A 24447-nucleotide genomic window follows, 5' to 3' on the forward strand; every position below is an offset into this window, starting at 1 on the left:
TTACGCATAATACATACTGTATATATACACATCTCTATGAGAAAAACAGTCTCGCAGTGAGCTCGGCAATGCATTCACTGAAAATACACAACAATGCCATAAAAATTCACGAACGGTCACAATAAAATTGAAACTTGAATAACTGGAAACATTCATTAAAACATTCAATAATAATAATAATAATGAAGATCATTTCTATAGCGCCCACTTCCGTGTAAACACATCTCTAGGCGCTTTACATAAATGCATGTACGAACAATATTCACGCACGCGACACACACGCGTACACACACACACACACTCATACACACACACACACACACACTAACACACACACAAACACACACACACACCAACACACACACACACACACACACACCAACACACACACACCAACACACACACACACACACACACAGACGCACACACAGACGCACACATTACACGCACACATGTGCACACACATCACGCCAAACACACACACATTCTCTAGAAATAAAAAAAGATGCACTTTTGTCTGTGGTGTAGTTGTTAGGCGCTTCGTTGTCGCGCACTGGAGACCCGAGTTCGATACTCGAGGACACCGAAATTTTTAACAGCTCGTATTAGCATTGACAAGTCGGCCGGACGCCCAATGCTATAAATGTGTTGATGGAAGCGTAAAACTAAAAACACGTACAATAAAAACAGAATGATAATAACATTCATGCTATGATCTATTTGTACACTGATTATCATTTTTTTAGACCTGGACAAGATAATAAAGATATATATGGTTTAATTGTTTTTAACGACGCCCAGAAAATAACAAACAAACTAGTGTAGTTAAACACCCCCACCCCCTCTACCCCCCCCCATAAAAAACAAACATCTAAAAACACCCGAAAACAAAACCAAAAACAAAACGACAAGAAAAACAAAAACAAAACATCTAATATCTCTCCTATAAACACAGAGAAATATAAAAAAAGACAAAAACCAACAAACAATCAATCCACCGATGTCCCAACAGCATCAATGCTTCTTGAGAAAAGTCTTCTCCAGCTCCACCATCGGCGTCTCCACGGCCAGATGGAAAAGGAAGGCGCACATGCACGTGACAGCCACCACGCCCACAAAGCTAAATATCTGGGGAGAGATAGCATGGAGAAAACCCGTGTATTACAACCATAATATAATGCAGGGTAGATAAAATAGAAGCAACCGAAATGTGGTTCCTTAGTAGTTACTAGACCTTTGAGAATTTCTGGGAAGGGTTTTGTTTTAGTTTTAGTTGAGGTTTTACGGCGCTCGCAACTGCATAAAGTCATATGAGCGCCAAGGGGTGGATGTCAACAGAGAAGTCCTTACAGGGAATCAGTCTTACTCTGCTCACCTCTCTAGCTTCAACAGTACAAAGTCTGCTTCGACTATCAAGGCATCCCGGGTCACAAGAGTGTGACAAACATACAAAAGAAGTAGAGGTAATAGACGATAGAAAGGATTAGGAAAGAAAAAGCAGCAGTTCTCTGTTGTCGTTCAGGCACAGTCATGAGTATGACATTGTTGGATCTACTATGCATTAGAACGAGAAATGTTCCCGCTTTGGGAATGGGCTAAAGACACTTCAGTCAGTGGTACCGCCCCCGAGGGGTCTCTTGGAAGGGAAAGAAATCAAAGGAAGTACCAGTAGTACTTGAAGAAGCTCACGTGCACCGGTCGCCAATTAACCCCTTCGGGACACAGGGTCAGTTCGTGCTTCAAGGACAGTTTTGGATGTCCAGGGACACAGAGAAGCGCTAGATTTAGTGGTTAGTTTCTTATAGTTATACCCGGTTTGCAAATACTACTTACTATATATGGTCACTTTTAAGCGCACGTGGGCTATCCCGAAAAATGCTGTTTTGAAAAAATCGAAGGTAAAGTTTTTGGACCCTTCTTCAGTTTCTTCAAAAGACAAGGAGAGTTTTTTCTATAACCAAACAATATACACACCAATGAAACCAAACGTATCCTATTGGTAGGGCAATGCTCACTTTTGGAGTAGGTCAAGATTTCTGGAAACCCCCAAAAAGCTGGGTTAGCCTGCTAGTCCTTAAAATCGACCATATCTAAAGTGAAAAGATGTCTTTATACGGAAAAAAATATCTCCGAATGAGATTCTGCGCTTAGTTTTACGAAATGCATCTAATAGGATCATTATTAAGAATACAACCTATTACGTACGGCATTCGTTAACGTGGTCCTCACGCTTCAAAGGGCATAACGATTGCCATACATCTTCGCTCGTTCGTCGAATAAGAAAAAGTGACGAACAATCATATAAGTTATGTATCGGTGGTGGGTGGACCAAAATTTGGGTGGGGCTAAGGTTGCTTCCACTTTTTTACCACCAAATAGTAAGCAATACGATCTAAATAGTACTGATTTTTCTATACTCACGGTGAGCCACGGCATTTTGAGAACCAGTCAATAGAGAGGAGTCACCTTTGTCTTCCATCTCTTTTTTCTAAGTTAGATTCTTTTGGATGAAAAGTGGTTCTACGTGATTTATAACTGTGAAATCTCAGCGGCACAAACACAAACATGCACACACACAGCCCTTCAAACATATTTCGTCTATGAGTTGGATAAGGCCGTGTAGTTGCGGAAAGTAGAACACACCTAACAAAGGTCCAATGGGGGCATAGGTATCTGTGTCATTGGGGGAAAGTGTGTCATAAACTTTCATCCCATTGTCAGGGCTAGGAGAGCCTGAGTCCTCAGTACAGTGTTCTTTTTTCCAGTCCCTACTTTTTTACAAGAAGAGTTTCTTTACAGAAGGGGTGTGGATATGGGCTCACCCTGGGCTGAGCGCTAAAGAAATTTGACTGGCTGTTAGGTTACTATACTTGTAAGCGGTGACAACAGTGATTGGTTAACGAGCAAGCCGCCAAGTTGAACAGTCGGTGTTCATTGCGTGCGATTATAACGGTTTCAACTGCTTATTTCGTTATTTAAATACGTCCATTTATTTTGGGATAAAGTTGGTGGGAGGGGCTCAAGCCTTTAAAAACCACCAGGAAAAGACACATGAAGTTTACTTGATACTTGAATAGAAATGGAAAAAAAGGCCCAGCTAGCTCTCACTGGCAAAAATTGAAGGTAAACGAGGCAAGGGTAAACCCAGAGCTGCCTACTTGCTGGAGAGCCTACACAGATGGGTGACGGGGAAAGATCGGGACAATGCAGGGTTTTTTTGGTTTTTGTTTTTGTGTAGAGTTACATCAAGCCAATCCTATTGTACGGGTGCGAAACATGGACAATCAATAGACAGATGGAAGAACAATTGAGGCAACAGAGTTATGGTTTATAAGATGCATGCTGTGTATCCCATGGACAAATAGAAAAACAAATGGAGAAGTCTTGTTTGAAGCCAATTGCAGACGGCAGCTTGTGACGAATTTAATACGAAAGCGGCTGGCAAAGGTCTTTGGACACGCAACACGGAAAGAAGCATTGGATAGTATTGTAACGACAGGCAAGTTGATAGAAAGAACGGCAGAGGCAGATAAAGGGAACATATACAGGACAGATTGACAACATGGCAGGGAACAGCAAAAACGACAGACACCATCGCTGCAACGCAAGACAGAGGGAAGTGGAGGTCCATGATTGCCCACGCCAGTCGGCAAGGCACCGGATGATGATGATGATCTAAGCAAGGGAATGAATGAAGAACAATGATCACTGATGCCTATCACAGATCTAGCAATGGAGATGAAAAAAAGGAGGGGGGGGGGGGTTTGGAGAAAAAACAGAAGGGGGGGGGGGTGCTGTGCTTTTCTTTTTTTCCAGATAATCAAGAAGAGGAGAGCCTATCATACTGGCCCAGGGTTAAAGGTGCGAAAAGGCGTGAGTTCAATCCTCGTGTGGGTGACTGTCTGGCCTATTCTCGTCTGTCTGTTATGACACTATATCCTGCTCAAGCTTGCATGTCCCTGACAGGCAGGGTCGTGGCAGGCCTAAATACTATGAACTGTGTTGACAGGGAAGTAATACATCGAACATCTTTTACTTCTATACATAATGATATTCTTTTCACGTTTAAGGATAGACGTAAAGAGAAAACACCGACGTTACATGTTGTTTGAAGGGGGCTCTCCGTGTCGTGTTTCAAGCTGAAACAATAAGTTTTAAGAAATTAAAAAATGATACTTCCTCCCACCCCACGAGAAATAAACAATAAAACACACACACACACAAAAATCCCAACCCAACCCCCCCCCCCCCCCCCCCAACAACAAAAATAAAAAACAAAACGAACAAGCAAACAAAGCCCAACGAAACGAACAAAAATCCATCAAAACAAACACAAAAAAAGAACAAAAACTACCATGTTGGAGTCGGTAAGCATGAAGGCATCTCCCTGGTTGCCGAAGTAGATGTACATGATGTTCGGGTGGATCAGGTAGCAGAGATAGGACAGACGACCCAGCACGATCAACGGTTTCCACGACAGGAGCCAGTTCACAGGACCTGGGGGAAAATAAGTCATTTCTCTACTATTTAAAAAGCCTTTTGAGTAAGAAAAGGTTGTAATTAGTTGTGACAATTTTACAGGGGCCAGGGAAATACCTCAAACGTTAAAGGGGAGTAAACGTTAAAAGGAAAGTCAGGGTTTTGTTTCTAGTTTTATTTTGTATTGGTTTTTTTTGTGCTTTGTTTTGTCTTTCTTTAAAAAAGCCCTAAATACTATTTAGTTTCGGACTTTGGTTCTTCGTATTAAAATTTTGTTAAGAACAAATACGTATGTATGATCCAAACTGTGCCAATGGGGGTAGTAATATTACTACAGTTACATTATAGATGTCTCAATAACAGAGCAATGGCAATTTGAGTCCATTTTTACAAAGGTTGTATTAAAATTGTAAAATTTCACTTAGACTCTTAACTGATATTTTACCCACATGAGGCGAATATCAGATGTATAATATCATAATGATTATAATGACTCTTAAGTCTGTGGCAAAAGGTCTTCCTCAGTCTTAACGTTCGTTAGTGGCTTTTTAGCTGCAGTTTACTTAGTTTAGATATAGTATGAGACACAGATCATAAAAGTACCGAGGTTTAGAGGTGTTGGTAGAGGAACAAATAGCTGAAGGTGGAGAGATAAGGACGGTAGTCGTTTGAAGGGAAAGAAAAAGGAAGCAACACTAGAGCTCCCGACAACCAACCATGCCGGTCTCTCGTAAGCCATGTCGTATGTGGCTGATTCACCAAGGCAGGAGATATTCATAGACGTCTCCGGCGAGCAGCCAGGAACTATTCGCAGTTGCACTCCCACACACAGATGCACTGCTTTCGGAGGTCAAACTGCGTATCGTTTGCTGTAGATCACACATAGATCTATAGCCACTAAAACTGTCGCAAATCAATTATTTTCAATAACATTTCAAACCTAACCGCAAAATATCAAATTATGGGTTAAAACAAGGTTGCATGCCCACCCCTGTAACCCCCCAGATTTTTAAAACTTGGTCTAGAGTAGTCTAGAAACACAAAGCATTTTGATTGGTCTATCTCCGTCGGAGACGTCTCCGAATAGATACCCCGACCATGCGCTGATTTTTCACGCGACTGAAAGGCGGACTCCGCTACTTATTTACTTTCATTTTTATTTTCTCTGATATCCTGAGGATGTCGAGGGGAGGTGCATGTTTCGGTCCTTCGTTAAATGAGTGGCGTCTGTGATATATAATTAATATGTTATGTTGTTCCAGGACCTTTTTAACTCCATCCAGACCTTCTAGGTCTTCTTCTTGATTTGAAGCCGGATTCACGGGTGTGGTAAGCTCTTGCCGTAAGTTGTTTCTGGGGCATTCTGGTTAGATGTATGAACCACTTGACTCTTTGATGCTCAATTAAATTTATTACTGGTAGTATTCCGGTTAGTAGGCGTATGGACTCGTTCTTTATGCGGTCTCTTCTAGTGATATTGATGGTTTTGCGGAGACACCTCATTTCGCATACACAGATTTTTTGTGTGTGCTTTGTTTAGGGACCATGTTTGGGACTGGTACGTTAAGGTTGGTAGGAAGATACAATTGATAAGCTACACAATATTATAGTATCAAAAATGTATCTAAACCAACGGACATCTCACCTCCGTATCCCGAAGCACAGGCAATGACGACCCAGCTGATGGCGACAGACCACGCCGACCTGGCCATAGTGTTGTAGAGAGCGGCAACTTCTGTAGAGCTGGGGTCCTCAGCAGTTATGTCGTCATGGATACCGTAAACAACCGCGAGGCCAGTTGCCACGGCAACGGCCCAGCCAATGACCACCACGTACTGCCGATGTAGAATGGGCAACAAAATACATAAAGGACATCAAAATGTACAACAACAACTGTGCAACATATACGACAGACAAGGATTGTGTCATCTGAACTTGGAGATCAGAGAATCTCACTACTTTCCAATGGAAATCCCAATTAACGAAAACGTCGGTTGTCATAGAAGCAGGCCAGTTAATAGTCATTGCTATTACGCACTGCCAATATGTGCACGGTCAAATCACGCGTCATAAAAACAAGGATGACATTAAATAATCAAGGCTTGTCACTCAAAGAATGCCACCTACTTCCTTTGTAAGTTTGTCGCATCACGCAGCATCACATCGGAAATACATGTAGCCCATTCCCATCGACTTGTGTTGTCAAATTAATATCAAATCGTGCGATGTGAAGTACAGGGTGATCCAAAAAACAAACAACCCAAACTGTACAACTTTTTGTTCTAAACATAGTACACAAAAAATGTACAAGAATGTTGTAATTTGGAACAGATATAGTTCATTCAAAAAGAATTTGTTTGACACAAAATTCACATAGAAGAAACATATTTTCGAAAACGGAAATGGCTTTTATAAAGATCACCTCTTAATGCAAAATGCACCTATTTAAAAGATCGTGTAAGGAAAGTCATGAAGTGATTGGTTTGTTTTTCACTTTCCTTTTATTCTAAAAATCTAATCTTCCTTTTCCTATGACCTTTAAAACAATATTTCTATTCTCCTACAGAGTTAATTTTTTTTTAAAATTCTGGAATTCCGAGAACCAATGGTCTATAGACCTCCTTTGGACTCGGCACATTTTAATGCGTCTTATGGGGACTCATCTACTGAATTCTGCACCCTTGTGACGTTTAAAGGGGTACAAACGATGTGTGTTTGACCTGAAGTGGTCGTTTTGTCTGGGATTTTTATTTCTTATTCTCTACAGGTCCTAACTGATGGACCATTTCCACCCTTGACATCAAAAAAGGCTTTAAAGGTACGTTAACATTATTTCCGTGCCTTGTGCGAAACTTGGGAAAGGAGGTGGTGGTGAGGAAATGTTCAATACAAAACGCTCTCAGTTCTTTTCTTATCTTAACCATGATCTCAGCAGGCAAAGGAAACTTGAGAAAAAATATCTGCAAACTTCTGTTGGCGTTTTAAACTATTGTAGTTTGCAATATGGCGCAATCCTTGGGATTTTTAGTGGTAGGCAAAATGCATACTAGCGTGTCCTGCTACAAAAATGGGGACGTAGCTGAAAATGTTTTTTTTACGCTCTCTGTAGAGCATTACTTTGTGGATTTATCTAAAATGAATATCAGACAAATTCCGTTTGACTTTCAAATGGTTTGTACAAATTTGAAACGCAAAACTTCAGTGTGGAGGAAAATCTTAACAAAAAACCTTTTTTGGGGGGATCACCCGGTATTTCCGGTTTATTATGTAGATCACCATATATTTTACTCACGTTATACCAAATAAGGGCATGCGGAGGGAGGGGGAAGTTTGTTTGTTTGCTGGGTTTTTTTAGGGGGGAGGGGGGTCGATGGAAGAGTCAAACATCTTTTCTATCAAACATCTTTCTTCCCCATCCCTCCTCCTTTTTTGGTATGTTGCTCTCTAGTAACACCCCCAATCTTCGACCCTTATATGACCAAGACCTATTTGTGTTGCATGTGCTTTTGTTTTTAGCAAAAATTTTACGGTACTGGCAAAACAGTTAGGTCATATTAGTGCCGAAGATTAGAGAATAGAGTAACAAACACAAAAAGAAGGGAAGAGATTAGGACTAAAGATGTTGCATGTTTTTGTTTTAGTAAGAGTTCTATAGGACTTGCGACACAACTAGGACACACAAGGACGAAAGATATTGCGAGTAATCAGCTATGCAAGTAAAACTGCTACTTAAACTAAACAAAACTAAGCGCCAAACACCAGGCTATTTGTAACCTATTTGTGTAGTAAGTGCTGTAAAGCTTTCATATTTTATTATAGTAGAGGGTTTTACGGCACTCGCAACTGCATAAGGTCATATGAGCGCCAAGGGGTGGGTGTCAACAGAGAAGTCTTTACAGGGAATCAGACCCACTCTGCCCACCTCTCTAGCTTCAACAGCACAAGGTCTGCTTCAACTATCAAGGCACCCTGGAAATAGCAGGTCACAAGAGAGTGACAAACATACAAAAGAAGTAGAGGAAAATGACAATAGTAAGGATTAGGAAATAAAAAGCAGCAGTTCCCTGTTGTAGGTCAGGCACAGTTATGAGCGTGACATGAATCAGCCCATTTTCTACTGCACTTGAACGAGAAATGTCCCCCCTTTCGGAATGGCCTAAAGACACTACAGTCAGCGGTACTGCCCCGGGGGGTTAAAGCTTTCAACTTAGACTAAACGAAACTGAATGAAGCGTAAAACTTGAAGCTGTCAGAGTAAAGAAAGGGCAGGCCATACCCACTTCATGGCGATCCGGCCGCCGTGTCGCGCCATGAGGTAGCCGGCCAAAATTCCGATGACAAAGGGTCCTACTCTGGTGTAGGGAGCCATGTAGTAGTCTGTAAATCTCTCCAGTTGTGGGTTAGTGACACTGAGGAAAACAAGCAGGTACAGTTTGGACTACCCCCGGCGGTGGTACTGACTGAAGTGTCTTTAGGCCATTTCCCCCCCCCCCCGGGGTGCCTTGATAGTCGGGGGGGGGGCATTGACATCTCGAGTTCTTATGCACAGAAGAATTGCAATGGTAAATGGGCTGATTCATCAATGTCATGTTTTTAACCGTGCCTGACCTGCAATAGGGAACTGCTGCTTTTTCTTTCCTAATCCGTACTGTCGTCATTTTCACACTACTTCTTTTGTATGTTTGTCACACTCCCGTGATCCGCTATTTCCGGGGTGCCTTGATAGTCGACGCAGCCTTTGCGAGCGCCGTAAAACCTCTACTAAAGCAACAAGTTTGGACGTTGGTGGTTAGTGGGTGCTCCAGTGTTGTGGTTTAAAAAAAGTGTTTTAACTAAGGCGCTCGTAACTGCATAAGGTCATATGAGTGCGCAGGACACATTAAACATTTTCAGTTGGTAGGAAATTTTAAATTTTGCTCGGGTGGCGCCCGAGGCCTACTCTTACTTTGGACCACCACAGGATCTTTAACTTGCACAACTAGCAAACGGGACCTCGGAGGTTTTTTGCCCTTGTCAGAGATGGCTAGGTGTAGATGATCTTTCCTACAATAAGATAAGGGGTGTGGCTGATAAGAAAAATTTCCGTCGCTATCCGGATTCGAACCTAGGACCTATTGAATGAGAGGCGAACACCTTAACCTGTAGGCCACGAGAGCCCCCTGCTCTTGTGTGGTTTACTACTTCTTTGTTATCAAATATATAATACCAATAATATTTGAAAACATAATTATGTTTATTACCTGCCCACCCTTTTTGTCTTCCGCACTTATTTGATCTACTTACGTCATAAGTGATGGTAAAAGCATACTTAATGAATTTAAGACCAACACCCCCCCCTCCCCCCAAAAAAATGAAAATAAAAATAAAAACTAGACAAAACAAAAAAGGAACTGTGATCTAGTTACGTTGTTAAGGACATAAAATACTTACAAAACAAATACATTTTAAACCCTCCAAAACAACAACAACAACAACAACAACAACAACAATAACAACAACAACTGTGACGCAATTGTTGTAATTGAGGCCTGAAACGTTTATTAAATAACTAAAAAAACAAAATAACAGGGAGAAAGAAACGCACAAAAAAACACCAACAAATCAACAAAAAACAAAAATCAAAGACCCCACCCCCCCCAAAAAAAAGAAAGAAAAATGAAAAAAAAGAAAACTACATAAAAATAAAAATCCTAACTCGTTAAACAACAAAAATACTCACAACGGAGCAAAGTCCGAGGCTATCCAATCTTTGTCTGAGCTGAGGATACCAGTCACTATCCAGCTGGACAACAGAACCGTCCCACACACTGTTAGGCCTGCGTACATATTGCTACAGGTGGGTGGGTGGGGGGGGGGGTGGAGGAGAGATGAATTGGTGAGTTAGTTTTGGTTTAGTAAAAGTGGGGTGGGGTTGGGGGGGGGATTGATAAAAATGGGGAAGAGAGAGGGGGAGAGAGAGAGAGAGAGAGAGAGAGAGAGAGAGAGAGAGAGAGAGAGAGAGAGAGAGAGAGAGAGAGAGAGAGAGAGAGAGAGAGAGAGAGAGAGAGAGAGAGAGGGGGAGGGGGGGAGAGTTGAAAAGTTCTCACCCTAAAATATAAACAGTTATAAAAGACCATTGTACATTTTAAACCTAATATATTCACTGATTACTCTATTATTTTAACTGTTGGGTTTGGGAGGGGGGGACGAAAAAACCCCCAACCCCGAACAAATGAAAGAAAAAAGAACACGCTAAGGCCACAGAGGTGCGGGTAGGCGGGGGAGATGTGAAGGTTTGAAACATTATTCCGAGGTACTCACTAGTAGAATGAAACGAACAGACTCACTAGTACAGACTTCAAAGTAAGTTAAGTACCACTTGCAAACACTCTGAGTGGTCTTCTTGGGTTGACCTGCACGTGGGCGTTCTTGGACTGATCCAGTGGTGTGATGGTGTTGCCTCAAGCGGACAATGACAGAGTGTGACACAGCAAGCCTTCTGGCAACTTCTCGGGCTCCAACTCCATCCTGCAGCCATGCCATAGCTCTGGCACGATTAAAGTCTCTCAGCTTTCGTCTTGGAGGCATGTTGTTGCGATACTGGATTTTGCGCAAACGGCGGCTTATATTGCCACCAAAGTGAGCACAGTTCGAGACCGTACGTCTGTTTATGACGTGCACTAAACAATTTAACTAAGGAATGTCCATGGTGACGCACACAAGTCGATAAAAAACACAAGATTTAGGAATAATTCCCCGAGGATTTCCGTGCTGCACGTGTTGGTTTTTGCCCCTTTAGGAAGCTTTGCAGTACCTACTGGTAACCCACTAACACTTTCAGAGCAAAATGTTTTGAAACCTTCCGTGCTGTCTTTCATTTTTTGGAGTAAAAAAAATCAGGGCTGTTTGTCAAGGAGGACTTAAACTTATGTTGAAGTCTGTATAACGTATGTAGCGAACAGACTCACTAGTAGAATGGAACAAACAGGAGAGGGCTGACCAAGTAGAACTGCATGTCAGTTGCCATGTACCAGGTATGCCCCATACACTGTAACAGAAAAAAGAACAATTCGTTTCGGCCATGGCAAATTGTAATTGTCAAAAATCATTTTTGCGGGTAGCTGGAGAGCGCCACTGGTAGCAAATGATTGTAACGAAGTGACTATTTCTCCGAAAGCTCGGGAAAATAAAGTTGAACTTTATTTCTCCGAACGGTTTCTGATCTCGAGATTTTTTGGTTATTTACGAGATTTAAGCGTCATCCTTCCATTCTGCCATTTTGCGAGGACTGGGAGGAAGCATTTTTTTGCATCGAATTCAATTTCTAGAGCTAGAGATTTTTAAATGTCTGAATATTCAGATACTTCAATTGTGGTTGGGGCAACGTTCCCGGATTATACTTCATTAAAAAATACCTTCAAAAGTTACTGCAAGAAAATAAGACTGCTCGACCTTGGCAGTAACCTATTTTGCATTAAGTCAGCCAGCAAAAACTAAAATCCTTCTTGTAAAAAAAGGGCCACTCCATTCGCTTATTATCAACAAATCTCGAGAACGGAAACCGTTCGGAGAAGTAAAGTTCAAGTGTATTTTTCCCGAACGTTCGGAGAAATAGAGCCGGCCTTATTATAATTGTCTAAGCCTTTTGCTGCGGGTGGTTGGAGGGCGTCACTTGTAGGTCCTACACCTTATATTTTCCCTCTGATGTTTTTGTCTTACTTTTTACCAGCACAAAGCTACCCTAGAATTAAAAAATTCTATCTGCTCAGTGCCCAGTTTTGAGAAATTTGTAGTAAAAAATTTAGAGTTTTACAGCATGGTCCATCTTTTTTGAAAGCAATTCTTTGAACATCTTGATGTAATGACTCCTAATAATTTTACGATTTTGATAGAGCGGATGGAGCATTTGATTCTCACGTCATGGTCTCAGCAACTAAAACGGCCAAAAAAGTCCGATAGAACTTTGTGCAGTTCTGATGTAGCGAATTGTCTAGGTCATTTTCTGCGGGAGGTTGGAGGGTGCCACTGTTAGGTCCTGCTTCTTTGTTTTCCCTCTGATATTTCTGTCTTACTTATTATTGTGATTGCGGGTTCGGGGTTCGAGCCTCAGCTCGGCCCGACCTTGTGTCCTTGATAAAGACACTTTACACGAATTTCCTATTTGGCTCGGTCCTTTCGGAGATGGACATTATACTCGGAGTTACCGCCTCTTAAATAACCTAACAATGTTTGATAAGGACGTTTCACCCTTTTCACTTTAAAAAAATGTGTTCATGTTTTTCTTTTTACTCTATCAAAGTCCTTTTTTCTGTCATGTTATTTTGTTACTGGTTGCTTTATTAATGTCTGTTACTTGTTTTTTGAGGTTTGAGTTAGTGTCTGAGCGGTTGGCAGGTGCTCTGCTGTATGTTGCTCTTTCTTTCCTATCGAACGTCTACAGTCTCCTCTTTTTTTGTGCTTGTTACTTTCTTGCAACATCTATATCTAATCTTCGGACTTACGTGACCTTATTGTGTTAAAAGAACCGTGGAACTCTTACTAAAACGAAAGTTGAGTAAAGTGCAATCGTCTCTTTTTGAACTGGTTGACCTAGTGCGCAGCATTCAATGTTTAAGGCCATTGGCGCACATCACATCATTTAAAAGCGGAGAAAGCGGATGAGGAGGAGGACGGGAAGGAGGATGAGGAGGAGGATGAGGAAGAGGAGGAGGAAAATGAGGAGGAGGAGGAGGAGAAGGAGAAGAAGAAGGAGGAAGAGGAGGAGGAGGAGGAGAAAGAGGAGAAAGAGAGAAGAAAAAACGAGTGTAAGTTGTCAACTCACCATTTCCTCATTGTGCACAAGATTGTTGACATAGAGAAGGTTTGTCCATGCGTGATTCTCACAATTTTCCTGCGAAAGAAACAAAACAGAACAAACAAAGGTCAAAAGTAAAGAACCGAAAGGCACTTTTTATAGAAACAGTAATAACAGACGCAAAAAAAACAGAAACAAAAACAAAAACAAAAACAAAAAACAACAAAATAAAACTAAACCCAACAACAACACGTTAGCCACTACACTATTTGTCGCATATGGCTGGACGAAAATCGAGATCATTTTAGGTCGTTTGGAATTTAGGGGCGCATGCAGAAAACCACAGCAATCCGCCACTTCTTGCGGTATGAGAGGATATATATATATATGAAGTAAAAAATGATTTTAAAATGTATTTTTTTAAAAGTTGAAAATAAAAAGATACATCTTAGTATCTTAATTAGTATTCGATAACCGTCTCGGAGGGGTTCTTTAACTAGAACAAGAACAGTAGTTGGGTGTTAGATTTTTGGGTTTTTTAATTTAACACATGTTCTTATTTTGGACAGTCTGCAAGTGCCGCAAGTGTTAATTCTTGTACTGTTCTTGTAATGTTTCTTCTTGCAATGTTTCTTCATGTTATGCTTCTTTTTATGTTTCTTTCTGTATGTTTCTTGTAATGTTTCTTCTTGTTATGTTTCTTAATGTTATACTTCTTCCTGTAATGTTTCTTCTTGTAATGTTTCTTAATGTTATACTTCTTCCTGTAATGTTTCTTCTTGTAATGTTTCTTAATGTTATACTTCTTCCTGTAATGTTTCTTCTTGTAATGTTTCTTAATGTTATACTTCTTCCTGTAATGTTTCTCCTTGTAATGTTTCTTAATGTTATACTTCTTCCTGTAATGTTTCTTCTTGTAATGTTTCTTAATGTTATACCTCTTCCTGTAATGTTTCTTCTTGTGTTTCCTTTTGTTATGTTTCTTCTAGTAATGTTTCTTCTTATCATTTTTCTTGTAATGTTTCTTCTTGTAATGTTTCCTAATGTTATGCTTCTTCTCATTTTTCTTTTTGTTATGTTTCTTCTTGTAATGCTTCTTTTTGTAATGCTTCTTCTAATTATGTTTCCTTCTTCTCATCGCTTTTCTTACTTTATCTGCAGGCATTGTATTGGGCCAAGTCGCGCCGGAGCCGAAGAACTTGAGAAATCCCATGAAGAAGACTAGGCTTAGCATGTAGGGGGGTGTCAGCCTGACAGGAGAAACACATAGAGAACACGTTTGTTTGGGAGAGGTTAGAGGTTAAATGTCAGAGGTCTTAAGGTCAAGGGCGAGGGTGAAGGTTGGTATATTGAAATGATTTTGTCTTAACGGAGATAACTTTCACTGTAGCCTGCCCTTTACACACACACACACACACACACACACACACACACACACACACACACACACACACACACACACACACACACACACACACACACACACACACACACACACACACACTCCAAAAACAAACAACAGAGAAACAAATGATGAAGGAAGAATAAAAAACAAAACATATTTTATGAAACAAAGCAAAAAACAATAACAGCAACCCCTCACCTGAAAAAATAAACGAGAACACTTGAATCAAATTAAATATGTAGATATGTAAACTACATATACAAAAACAATGACAAATAGAAAAGGACCTCCACAAAAATAAGGAAATACAAAGATAAAATTAAAACCCTAAAAAACAGAACAAAACAAAAATATGTGAAAACAAAGTAAAAACAAGGAAACGATAGAAAAACAAAGAAAACAAATTAAGAAAACAAGAAACAAGCTAGAATGGAGAGAAATATAACTGGCACAAACAGGTACACACGCTCTGTACAAAAAATAGAACAACTATCACAAATAACTGCTTCAACCTATCCCCACCCCCACCCCACCCCCACCCCTTCTCTTTCTCTCTCTCTCTCTCTCTCTCTCTCTCTCTCTCTCTCTCTATCTCTCTCTCTCTCTAATTCTCTCTCTTTCTCTCTCTCTCTCTCTCTCTCTCTCTCTCTCTCTCTCTGTACGTGTGTCTTCATATTTTTCTGTCTGTTTTCCCTCCCTCTCTATCCTTCAGTTCCCTTCTCCAAGCCTTCTCCTACGTCCTACTCTCTCTGTCTCTGTCAGTCTGTCTATCTGTCTGTCTGTCTGTCTGTCTGTCTATCTGTCTATCTGTCTGTCTATCTGTCTGTCTGTCTGTCTGTCTGTCTGTCTGTCTCTCTCGCTCTATCTTTCTCTCTCTTTCAAATACACACACACACACACACACACACACACACACACACACACACACAAGTACACACACATGCACTTACATGCAAACACACACACACACACACACACACACAGACACACACACACACACACACACACCCGTACACTCACTCATACACAAACATTCACTTACACACACACACTCACAAACATACCCCCCCCCCCCCCACACACACACTCACGCACTATCTACACAAACAAACACAAACACACACACACTCACTCACACACAAACACACAAACACACACTATAGACTCACCTCCAGATACGATGAAAGTAGAACAGACGCCAGTTGACTCTCCTTCCTTTCTCCATCCACGGTTTCAGCTTGAGGTACGACACGAGGAAACCCCTAGAAACAACACGTAACGTCGGTGAATTCTCTTACCGTCTATCTCTAAACTTGAAAAAAAAGAAGAAAAAAAGCAAGTAACTGTAGATCTTCAACAAAAGTTATGGACCACTTGCAAACACTCTGAGGGGTCTTCTTGGGTTGACCTGCACATGGGCGTTTTTGGACAGATTTAGTGGTGTGATGGTGCTGCCTCAGGCGGACAATGACAGATTGTGACACTGCAAACCTTCTGGCAACTTCTCAGGCTCCAACTCCATCCTCCAGCCATGCCTTAGCTCTGGCACGATCAAAGTCTCTCAGCTTTCGTCTTGGTGGTATGTTGATGCGATACCGGATTTTGCGCAAACGGTGGCTTATATTGCCACCAAAGTGAGCACAGTTCGAGACCGTACGTCCGTTTATGACGTGCACCAGAAATTTTAACTAGGGAAAGTCCTTGGTGTCGCACACAAGTCGATACAAAACAGCAAATTTGGCTAAAATTCCCCGAGGATTTCCGTGCTGCACGTGGTGGTTTTGGTCCGTTAGAAGGCTTTGCAGTACACGTTGGTAACCCATTAACACTTTCAGAGCAAAGATTTTGAAACATTCCTTGGTGTCTTTTTTTCGGATATAAAAAAAAAAAAAAAGGACTGCCTGTCAAAGTGGTCCTTAACTTTTGTTGAAGTCTGTAGCTGTTTTGAGCTCCGATGGACACTACCAAGTTTGGGGGCTCCAGTGGCTGAGTGATGAGTTTACAAGAGTAAAGTCAGGCAAGTGTCGGTGACACGGGGATCAGATGGGTGGTCACTGGGGTGTGTTCTTGAGCAAGACATGACAATCCTAGCTCAACAAACAGGACGCTGCACAGTGAGTGGTGACCAGCAATGGCATGGTTTTGAAATTGTTCTGTAATGTAATGTAATGTAATGGAATGGAATGGAATGGAATGGAATGGAATGGAATGGAATGGAATGGAATGCAATGTAATGTATGTATGTATGTATGTATGTATGTATGTATGTATGTATGTATGTATGTATGTACGTATGTACGTATGTACGTACGTACGTACGTACGTATGTACGTATGTATGTACGTTCGTATGTACGTATGTATGTACGTTCGTATGTACGTACGTATGTACGTACGTATGTACGTATGTATGTATGTACGTATGTACGTATATATGGGTACGTATGTACGTACGTATGTACGTATGCACGTGGTACGTAGGTAGGTAGTTAGGTAGGTAGGTAGGTAGGTAGGTAGGTAGGTAGGTAGGTAGGTAGTATGGTAGGTAAGATCTAGGAGGTCCTGTATGCAAGTTGCCCTCGTTAAAAATCCGTGGGTGGTCCTTGAATCGATAAGAGTAGGCTTTGGCCGTCACTTGGACAAAAATTAAAAATTCCTACCAATCTGAAAATGTTTGATATGTCCATCGCGCCCATATGACCTTATGCCGTCGCGAGCGGTGTAAAACACTTACAAAAGAAAACAAAAGCAAAGCACAACAAACCAGCCACACTCACCCTATTGTGAAAAAAGTGTCCACGGAAACAGCGATACTGGAGACAGTGTCGAAAGTCCAGCGGTCTACTACTGCCAACAGTCTTTGAGGATTGGCTATGGACATAGATAGATAGATAGATAGATAGATAGATAGATAGATAGATAGATAGATAGATAGATAGATAGATAGATAGATAGATAGATAGATAGATAGAGAGATAGATAGATAGATAGATAGATAGATATATAGATTGATAGATAGATAAATAGATAGATAATATGAATTCTTCTTCTTCTTCTTCTTCTTCTTCTTCTTCTTCTTCTTCTTCTTCTTCTTCTTCTTCTTCTTCTTCTTCTTCTTCTTCTTCTTCTTCTTCTTCTTCTTCTTCTTCTCCAAAAGCCAGATATGAATATGGGGGCTCTCGTGGCCTAGAGTTTAAGGTGTTTGCCTCTCATTCAAAGGTCCCTTGTTCGAATCCTGGTAGCGACCGAAATATTTTCTTCTCTATAATTGTCTCCTTTCACCTCCTCTAGCAACGTTCTGTCGTCTGCTTTTGTCTCCTCTTTCTGCCCCCACCCCTCACCTACTTTGCCCCTCCTCTGGGCTCCTGACTCTTTCAGCAGCCTTTCTACTGCTACTCTATGGCTCCTTTTTACTGCTGTCTTTCAGCCGCACCCCTGATCTTCTGGTAGGAAAGATCTACACCTAGCCTTCTCGGACAAAGGCAAATAATCTCGGAGGTCCCGTGTGCAAGTTTGCGCACGTTAATGATCCATTGGTGGTCTAAAATCCATAATAGTAGGCTTCGGCCACCCCCTGGGTAAAATTCAAAATTTCCTACCAACTGAAAAAGTTTAATGTGTCTCGCGCACTAATATGACCCTATGCAGTTGCGAGCGACGTAAAACACTTACGAAAAAAAAAAGAAAATCGATCATCGTCCATTATGCGGGCCACACACGACACGTGCCGTCTTTGAGGCCCGGCCTAAATTGAACAGTGCAGTGTACAATAACCGACAATTCAAGGACAAAGCGTAGATCTACGAGGAGCTCGTTAGTTTCGCGAAAAACGTTGACACAAGTGCCGATAGGAAGAGGGTCATTACAAAAATAAGCAATTTACGGAGTTCATTCCGGAAGCAGTATAAAACGATGGAGAGGCCAAAGAACTCCAGTGCCGGGTGTTAATGACGGTATGTTAAGACCTATGGAGAAGCCACAAATAGGACCAGAACCTCTTTTGCTTCATTTTCGGTTATAGACATATTGCTAGACTTGCCAGCGAAATTTTAACCTAGTAGGTCGCCATGATGGAAGGCACCAGGTTTGCACAGTCCTGACCTGTGTGGTGTGTGGGCACTTGGCCCATGTCGTCTTAGCCTGCCTCAGGGCAAACCTCAAGGCGGCTCCGAGGCGGCCCCAAGGTGGCCCCAAGGTGGCCCCAAGGTGGCCCCAAGGTGGCCCCAAGGTGGCCCCAAGGTGGCCCCAAGGTGCCCCCCTCCAAGGATGTCCCAAGGCCGCCCCAGGGCGGCCCCAAGGTGGCCTCAGGGATCGCCTTCGGGTGTGGCCCTCATTACTCGTGTCTGCTCCGATATGATACTCTTAAAAACCAACGTATATTTCACGAGATCGCTCACAGTAAAGTTTAACCAGCTGGGTGGGAAATCCTAAAAGAAAATTAGATGTGTATCAAAACTGTAGAAAGAGAGGAGAGTTTAAGAAAAGCATACACACATAATATTTGTTCAACTCTTGACAAATAAACTTCACCTAAAAGAAAATTAAATATGTATCTCAACATCAGAAAGAGAGGAGAATTTGAAAAAGTGTACGAACATAATATTTATTCAACTCTTTATATACCTCTCGAAAAAGAAATTTGGTCAACCCTAGACAAATAAACTTCACCTGAAAGAAAATTAAATGTATATCAAAACATCAGAAAGAGAGGGAGAATTTAAGAAAAATATACAGACATAATATGTGAGGCATCGTGGTGAAATCAGGCTCTCGCCAAAATAATGAAGTCGTTGATATCGGCATTCTCCCGCAGTTTTGGCAATTCTGATCAAATTTTCTTTTTTGGCTCAACACCTTTATGTCCATTCACTGGTAAATTTTTGTACGAATTTCACTTTAAGACAACTGTTGATTTAAGGCACAAAAATGTAAATTTTCAGTTTCCAAGGGCTCACCAAACTTTGAAGGGCATTTCCTCGCTAACTTTATCTTTGAAACCAAACGCCTCCACCTTTTTCAAGCGACTCCTATTCAAGACCAACATATATTTTTTCATCGAAAGATAGACAAATAAACACGCTTTAAGAAGATGCCAATAACTCCCCCTGCCTATAAATTGACGATCGCCTGATTCCACGGTTTCGTAAAACATATTTGTTCCACTCCAGATTATAATACGCTTCACCTAGATAACTCCCCATAAGCAGGTAAAGATGATACATGATGACCCATGTCATGCTGAAGAAGCGGAGTCCATGAATACAGCCGATGGCGCCAGGGGCCTCTTTGGTAGACAGGATTTTCTGGGTGTTGGAGTAGACGGAGAAGGAGCGCAGGACCTGCAGGATGATTTCTGGGACACAAAGGTTGAAAGGTCATCTTGGAGACTTTGCCATGGGACACAAAGGATGAAAGGTCATCTTAGAAATTTTCCCAATCGTATTTCTAGGATACAAAGGTGAAACGTCATCTTGTCGCCTTTGTCAGTCCAACCAAGCGTATTTCATGGACACATAGGATGAGAGGTTATCTATCTATCTATCTATCTATCTATCTATCTATCTATCTATCTATCTATCTATACCTTAAAGATTCATCCCTGCACAGTTAGAGGGATGGCTGACTCAGCAGGGAGCTGGCAAATTAGACATTACGTCATCTGTTTTCTGCTCAGTCCGACTTTGTGTCCCTGGGAAAGGCACTTTACACGAATTTCCCATTTGGCTCAGTCCTTTTGGTGATGGTCGTTAACTCGGAGGTCCCGCCTCTTAAATTACCTAACAGTATTGATAGGGGTGTTAAACCTATACCATTTCACCATTTATTTTTCATCTGTTTTATCACCATCATCATCATCATCATCATCATCATCATCATCATCATCATCATCATCATCATCATCATCATCATCATCATCATCATCATCATCATAGTGAGATGGGCATATGGGCAAAGAGATAGCAGCAAAAGCTAAGAAGGCAAATGCAGTGACCTACCAGCTAGCACCCTTGCTCAGTTATAAGAACATCCCAACCAAAGTGAAGTCTCAGATTATCAATAGCATCTTCTTACCACCTGTAACATACCAGTGCCAAACATGTTCCCTAAACCAAGCACAAGAAAGAAAAATCAATGCATGCGAAATGAGGCGTCTCCGCAAAGCCGCCAATGTCACTAGAAGAGACTGCATAAGGAACGAGACAATATGCCTAAAAAGTGGAATACCTCCAGTAATAAATTTCCTTGAGCGTCAGAGCGTCGAATGGTTCGGACATCTAACCAAAATGCCCCAGAAACAACTAGCTGCTAGAGCTTACCACACCTGTGAATCCGGCTTTAAATCAAGAGGAAGACCAAGAGAGACCTTGCTAGATGGGGTTGAAAAGGTCCTGGAACAACATAACATGTCTATCACAGGCGCCACACACTTAGCACAGGACCAAAACCCGCACCTCCCCTTGTCATCCAAAGGATACCAGAGGAAGGAAAAAATAAATAAAAATAAGTCCTCATTATTTCCTTACTCACCCCAGAATGGATTCGGTGGTGCATAGTTCAAGGTTCGCCCCAAGAGAGCAGATGTCTCCCCTGCCCGGCCCTGTTGTCCTGGCTTGTCCTGCCCCAATAATATGGGTTCGTGTCCTTCAAACGGCGTGCTTTCCTCGTGGGGGAGACCACGTGACTTGACTTTCTCAGCCTCCCAGGCCGGCCACTGGACGAAAACGACGTCAACTACTGTGCCCGCGATCATCAGTGCGCCAATAATTGAGAAGAATATCCTGGGGATTTTTGCAATATGTATGTTCACAATAAAGAATGTTTAGTTTCTGACCTTGAATGACCTCATCACTGTTGACAGATGTTTCATTTTTTGGCCCTAAAATCTGGAACTCCTTGTCCCAGGATCTCCGAGAAATAGCAGATCTGAATAAATTAAGCAATTGCTCAAGACTCATTTGTTTAATTCTTAGTCATTGTGTGTTAGTAAGTGTTAATATGTTTTGTTGTTGCTGCTGGAAGTAAATGTATGTAAGTAATGTATGGTTTTAAAAGTTCTTCTTTATGTGGTTGCACTGGGTTTTTCTTGTTACTGTGAAATATTTTATCTTATGTCAGTCGCTCAGTGTGATTGATGTAAAGCGCTCTGAGCTTATACTCGTATGGGCTAGAGCGCTATACAAATGCAACCTATTGTTATTACTGTCATAAAGGGTTTTTTCCCCCTTCTTTTTATGTCTCTTTCAACACAAGTCAACAAAACTGAAAAAATTAAAGAAATAAAGTGGAAAAACAAACTGTATGAACTCACGCGGCCAGAGTGGTGAAGATTGAGCCTCCCCTGTGGTCATCTCGGCACTCCATGGGACCGGGGGACAATTGTGACGTCAGGTTGGCCATCTCTAGGGCTGGGGAAGTGGCTTGTTTGTTCATTGTTTGTTGATTCGTGTGTGTTTAAGGGAGAGCATTCCACTACGCTACCAGAGGATTACAAAGTTCTATCTCAGATTTTTTAAATCGTTTTTAGTAACGAAGACGTTGAGATCAGAAACCACATGCGCTATCTGCTCTACCAAAATGGTAATTTTAGTATCAAGATTTTCAAAGAATTTAATTTTTTTAAAAATTGACGTAACGTAAAGCTCAAAATCTTTGATGTAAAATTTCTCAGAACTAGGTACTGAGCAGATAGAATGGTATTTTTCAAGGGTAGCAACTAGACAAATAAATGTATCACGTCACGGTGGAGCAAGGCATTGTCAAATTTTGGCCATCGAAGTGACTATTCCCAGTGACACTGGGGATAGGTACAGAAACTATTCTCAGTGACAACGGAACTCTTTTGCATAAAAAAAAATAGCCTTTGAATTTACACTTCGAACTTTGAAACAAAATTAGATCTAGATCTAGATCTAGGCCTATTGCATGCAGATGGAAGTGAGTGCGAAGTTCTCCTCCTTCAAAGAGTTTGGAGAGAAATTTGCAACTTTTCAAAAGATCAAGATTCTGGACCTAGATCTAGATTCTATTCTAACGTGTACTGTAGATTCTCTTCTCTCTTCAGTTCAATACTTTTGTTCTCTTCTCTTACTTGGGCCTAGACTTGACCGTAGCCTAGATCTAGATCTAGATTTAGAAGAAAGAAGAATCGGGAAGGTTTTCCACCTGTCCTTTATCGTGGTCTCCAAAATCCGTAATAGATCTAGATACATATGATGTAGATCAATACATATGTGGGAACAATAGATCGAATAGGCCTGTACGTCTGTTCTCAGTGTCACTGGGAATAGTTTCTTGGCCTATTCCCAGTTTCACTGGGAACAATTAATTATTCTGGCCTAGGCCTATTGCCAGTGGTTTCTGGGCCTATTCACAGTGTTACTGAAAATCGTTTCTGGACCTATCCCCAGTGTCACTGGGAATATTGCTTTCCTTTTGCTATATGAAGTCCAATCCTTCATCCCCGTCGGAGGAGGCGGAAACAGGACAAAGACGGGGATAGGTAGGTCTCTGTGAAGTACGGTGTGACTTTATGTCACTGAGGCGTTACGCTTGCCGTGAAGGCTGACCCGGGTCACCCCGAAACGTTGCTGGTGAAAGGTGCTCTTGTGAAACCGGGACTGGCCTAGCAAGCCGGCGGCGGATAAATCATGCCACGAGAAGAACAAGGGAGAATACACTGACTGATTCAAACGAAAAAATACCAGGAAAAGTAAATGGACAGCGAGCTAGAACAGCAGAAATAGTGAATTTCAGGGAAAGAAAGAAAATAGCATTCATTGGGTTGTCCTACATAAGGTAGAGAGGCAACCATAGCAAGCCTACCCATAAAGGCAACCTCCTGATCTGGAGCGGAACACCTGAAAATGAGAGAACCAAACATGGTGTAGCCTTCATCATGCACCCAGCCAAAGGGGTACAATCTATGAAATTAACCAGATCTCAGAGAGAATAGTGAGCATAAAACTCATAGAGGGTGGCAACACAATAAGGTACATCCAACATACGATTCTTGTAACGATAGCTATACAGAGGAAGATAGGTTCACATCATCAAGAACAAAGAAGAGAGATTTATATTGGAAGATCTAAATGGCAGAGTTCTACAAAGAAGATCCCGCTGTGAAGAGTACTTGGGACCCCACAGTGATAAAGATACAGACTGCAACAGCAATGGAGGAATGATACTAAACCTATGCACTGAGGACAACATGATGATTACGAACACATTTTTCCAATACACACCAAGCCAAATCAAGGCTTGGTACAGATGGAATGACCTGACAATGTATCACAAATTGATTTAATCCTGATGCCCAGAAAACAGAGACATACAGCCAAAGATTCGAGAGCGGTTCCAAACCACATCATCGACACGGACCACAGACCTGAGACACTTACCCTCACAGCAAACAAAAAAGAACAGGGGAAAAATCACGACCAATCGAAGAAAATTGGAAGAACCAGACACCAAGAAGGCAATCGAGGGTGACATTACTAAGGAGTACAATAAGCTGTCCCATGAGATCAAAGACGTAGATGACGAATGACAAACATTTTTAAAATTCCTTTCAGAAATACTGATAAACAGTTGTGGCACCAAACGAATAGGCAGAAACAAAGGCAGAACATCATGCTGGTGGACTGAAGAAACAAAGGAAGCAATTAAAATGAAAAAGAAGGTATTCAAGAAATGGCAGAAGTCAAAGGCCGAAGAGGACTATACAGAATAAGAAAAGCAGGAAGAGAGAGATCAAAAAGAATTATTAAAACTGCTAAAGAAAATGCATGGAA

General features: G+C 41.4%; 1 protein-coding gene and 1 long non-coding RNA gene across 2 annotated transcripts; both read right to left on the reverse strand.

Annotated features, from left to right (window-relative positions):
• Positions 1–1014: 1014 nt before the first annotated feature.
• Positions 1015–14417, reverse strand: LOC118477117 (O-acyltransferase like protein-like). Its single transcript, XM_035972456.1, has 8 exons — positions 14403–14417; positions 13280–13348; positions 11427–11506; positions 10199–10261; positions 8756–8888; positions 6125–6314; positions 4355–4497; positions 1015–1128 (listed from the first exon to the last, which is right to left on the reverse strand). The coding sequence occupies exons 1-8, from the start codon at positions 14415–14417 to the stop codon at positions 1015–1017; spliced, it is 807 nt and encodes a 268-aa protein (XP_035828349.1).
• LOC101846461 lies at positions 14416–17521 on the reverse strand. Its single transcript, XR_004859155.1, has 3 exons — positions 17434–17521; positions 15827–15919; positions 14416–14502 (listed from the first exon to the last, which is right to left on the reverse strand). It is a non-coding gene; the product is annotated as an uncharacterized LOC101846461 (long non-coding RNA).
• Between the last annotated feature and the right edge of the window lie 6926 nt (positions 17522–24447).

Source organism: Aplysia californica, unplaced genomic scaffold, assembly GCF_000002075.1.
Source record: "Aplysia californica isolate F4 #8 unplaced genomic scaffold, AplCal3.0 scaffold00699, whole genome shotgun sequence".
Lineage (NCBI taxonomy): Eukaryota > Metazoa > Mollusca > Gastropoda > Aplysiida > Aplysiidae > Aplysia > Aplysia californica.

Coding starts and splice junctions, on each gene's coding strand:
- LOC118477117 (XM_035972456.1), bottom strand. Junction 10,262..11,426: donor CTGTTTGTTCCATTCTACTA/GTGAGTCTGTTC, acceptor TCTGTTGTCCAG/CTGGATAGTGACTGGTATCC. Junction 4,498..6,124: donor CTGTGCTTCGGGATACGGAG/GTGAGATGTCCG, acceptor ATTTTCCCCCAG/GTCCTGTGAACTGGCTCCTG.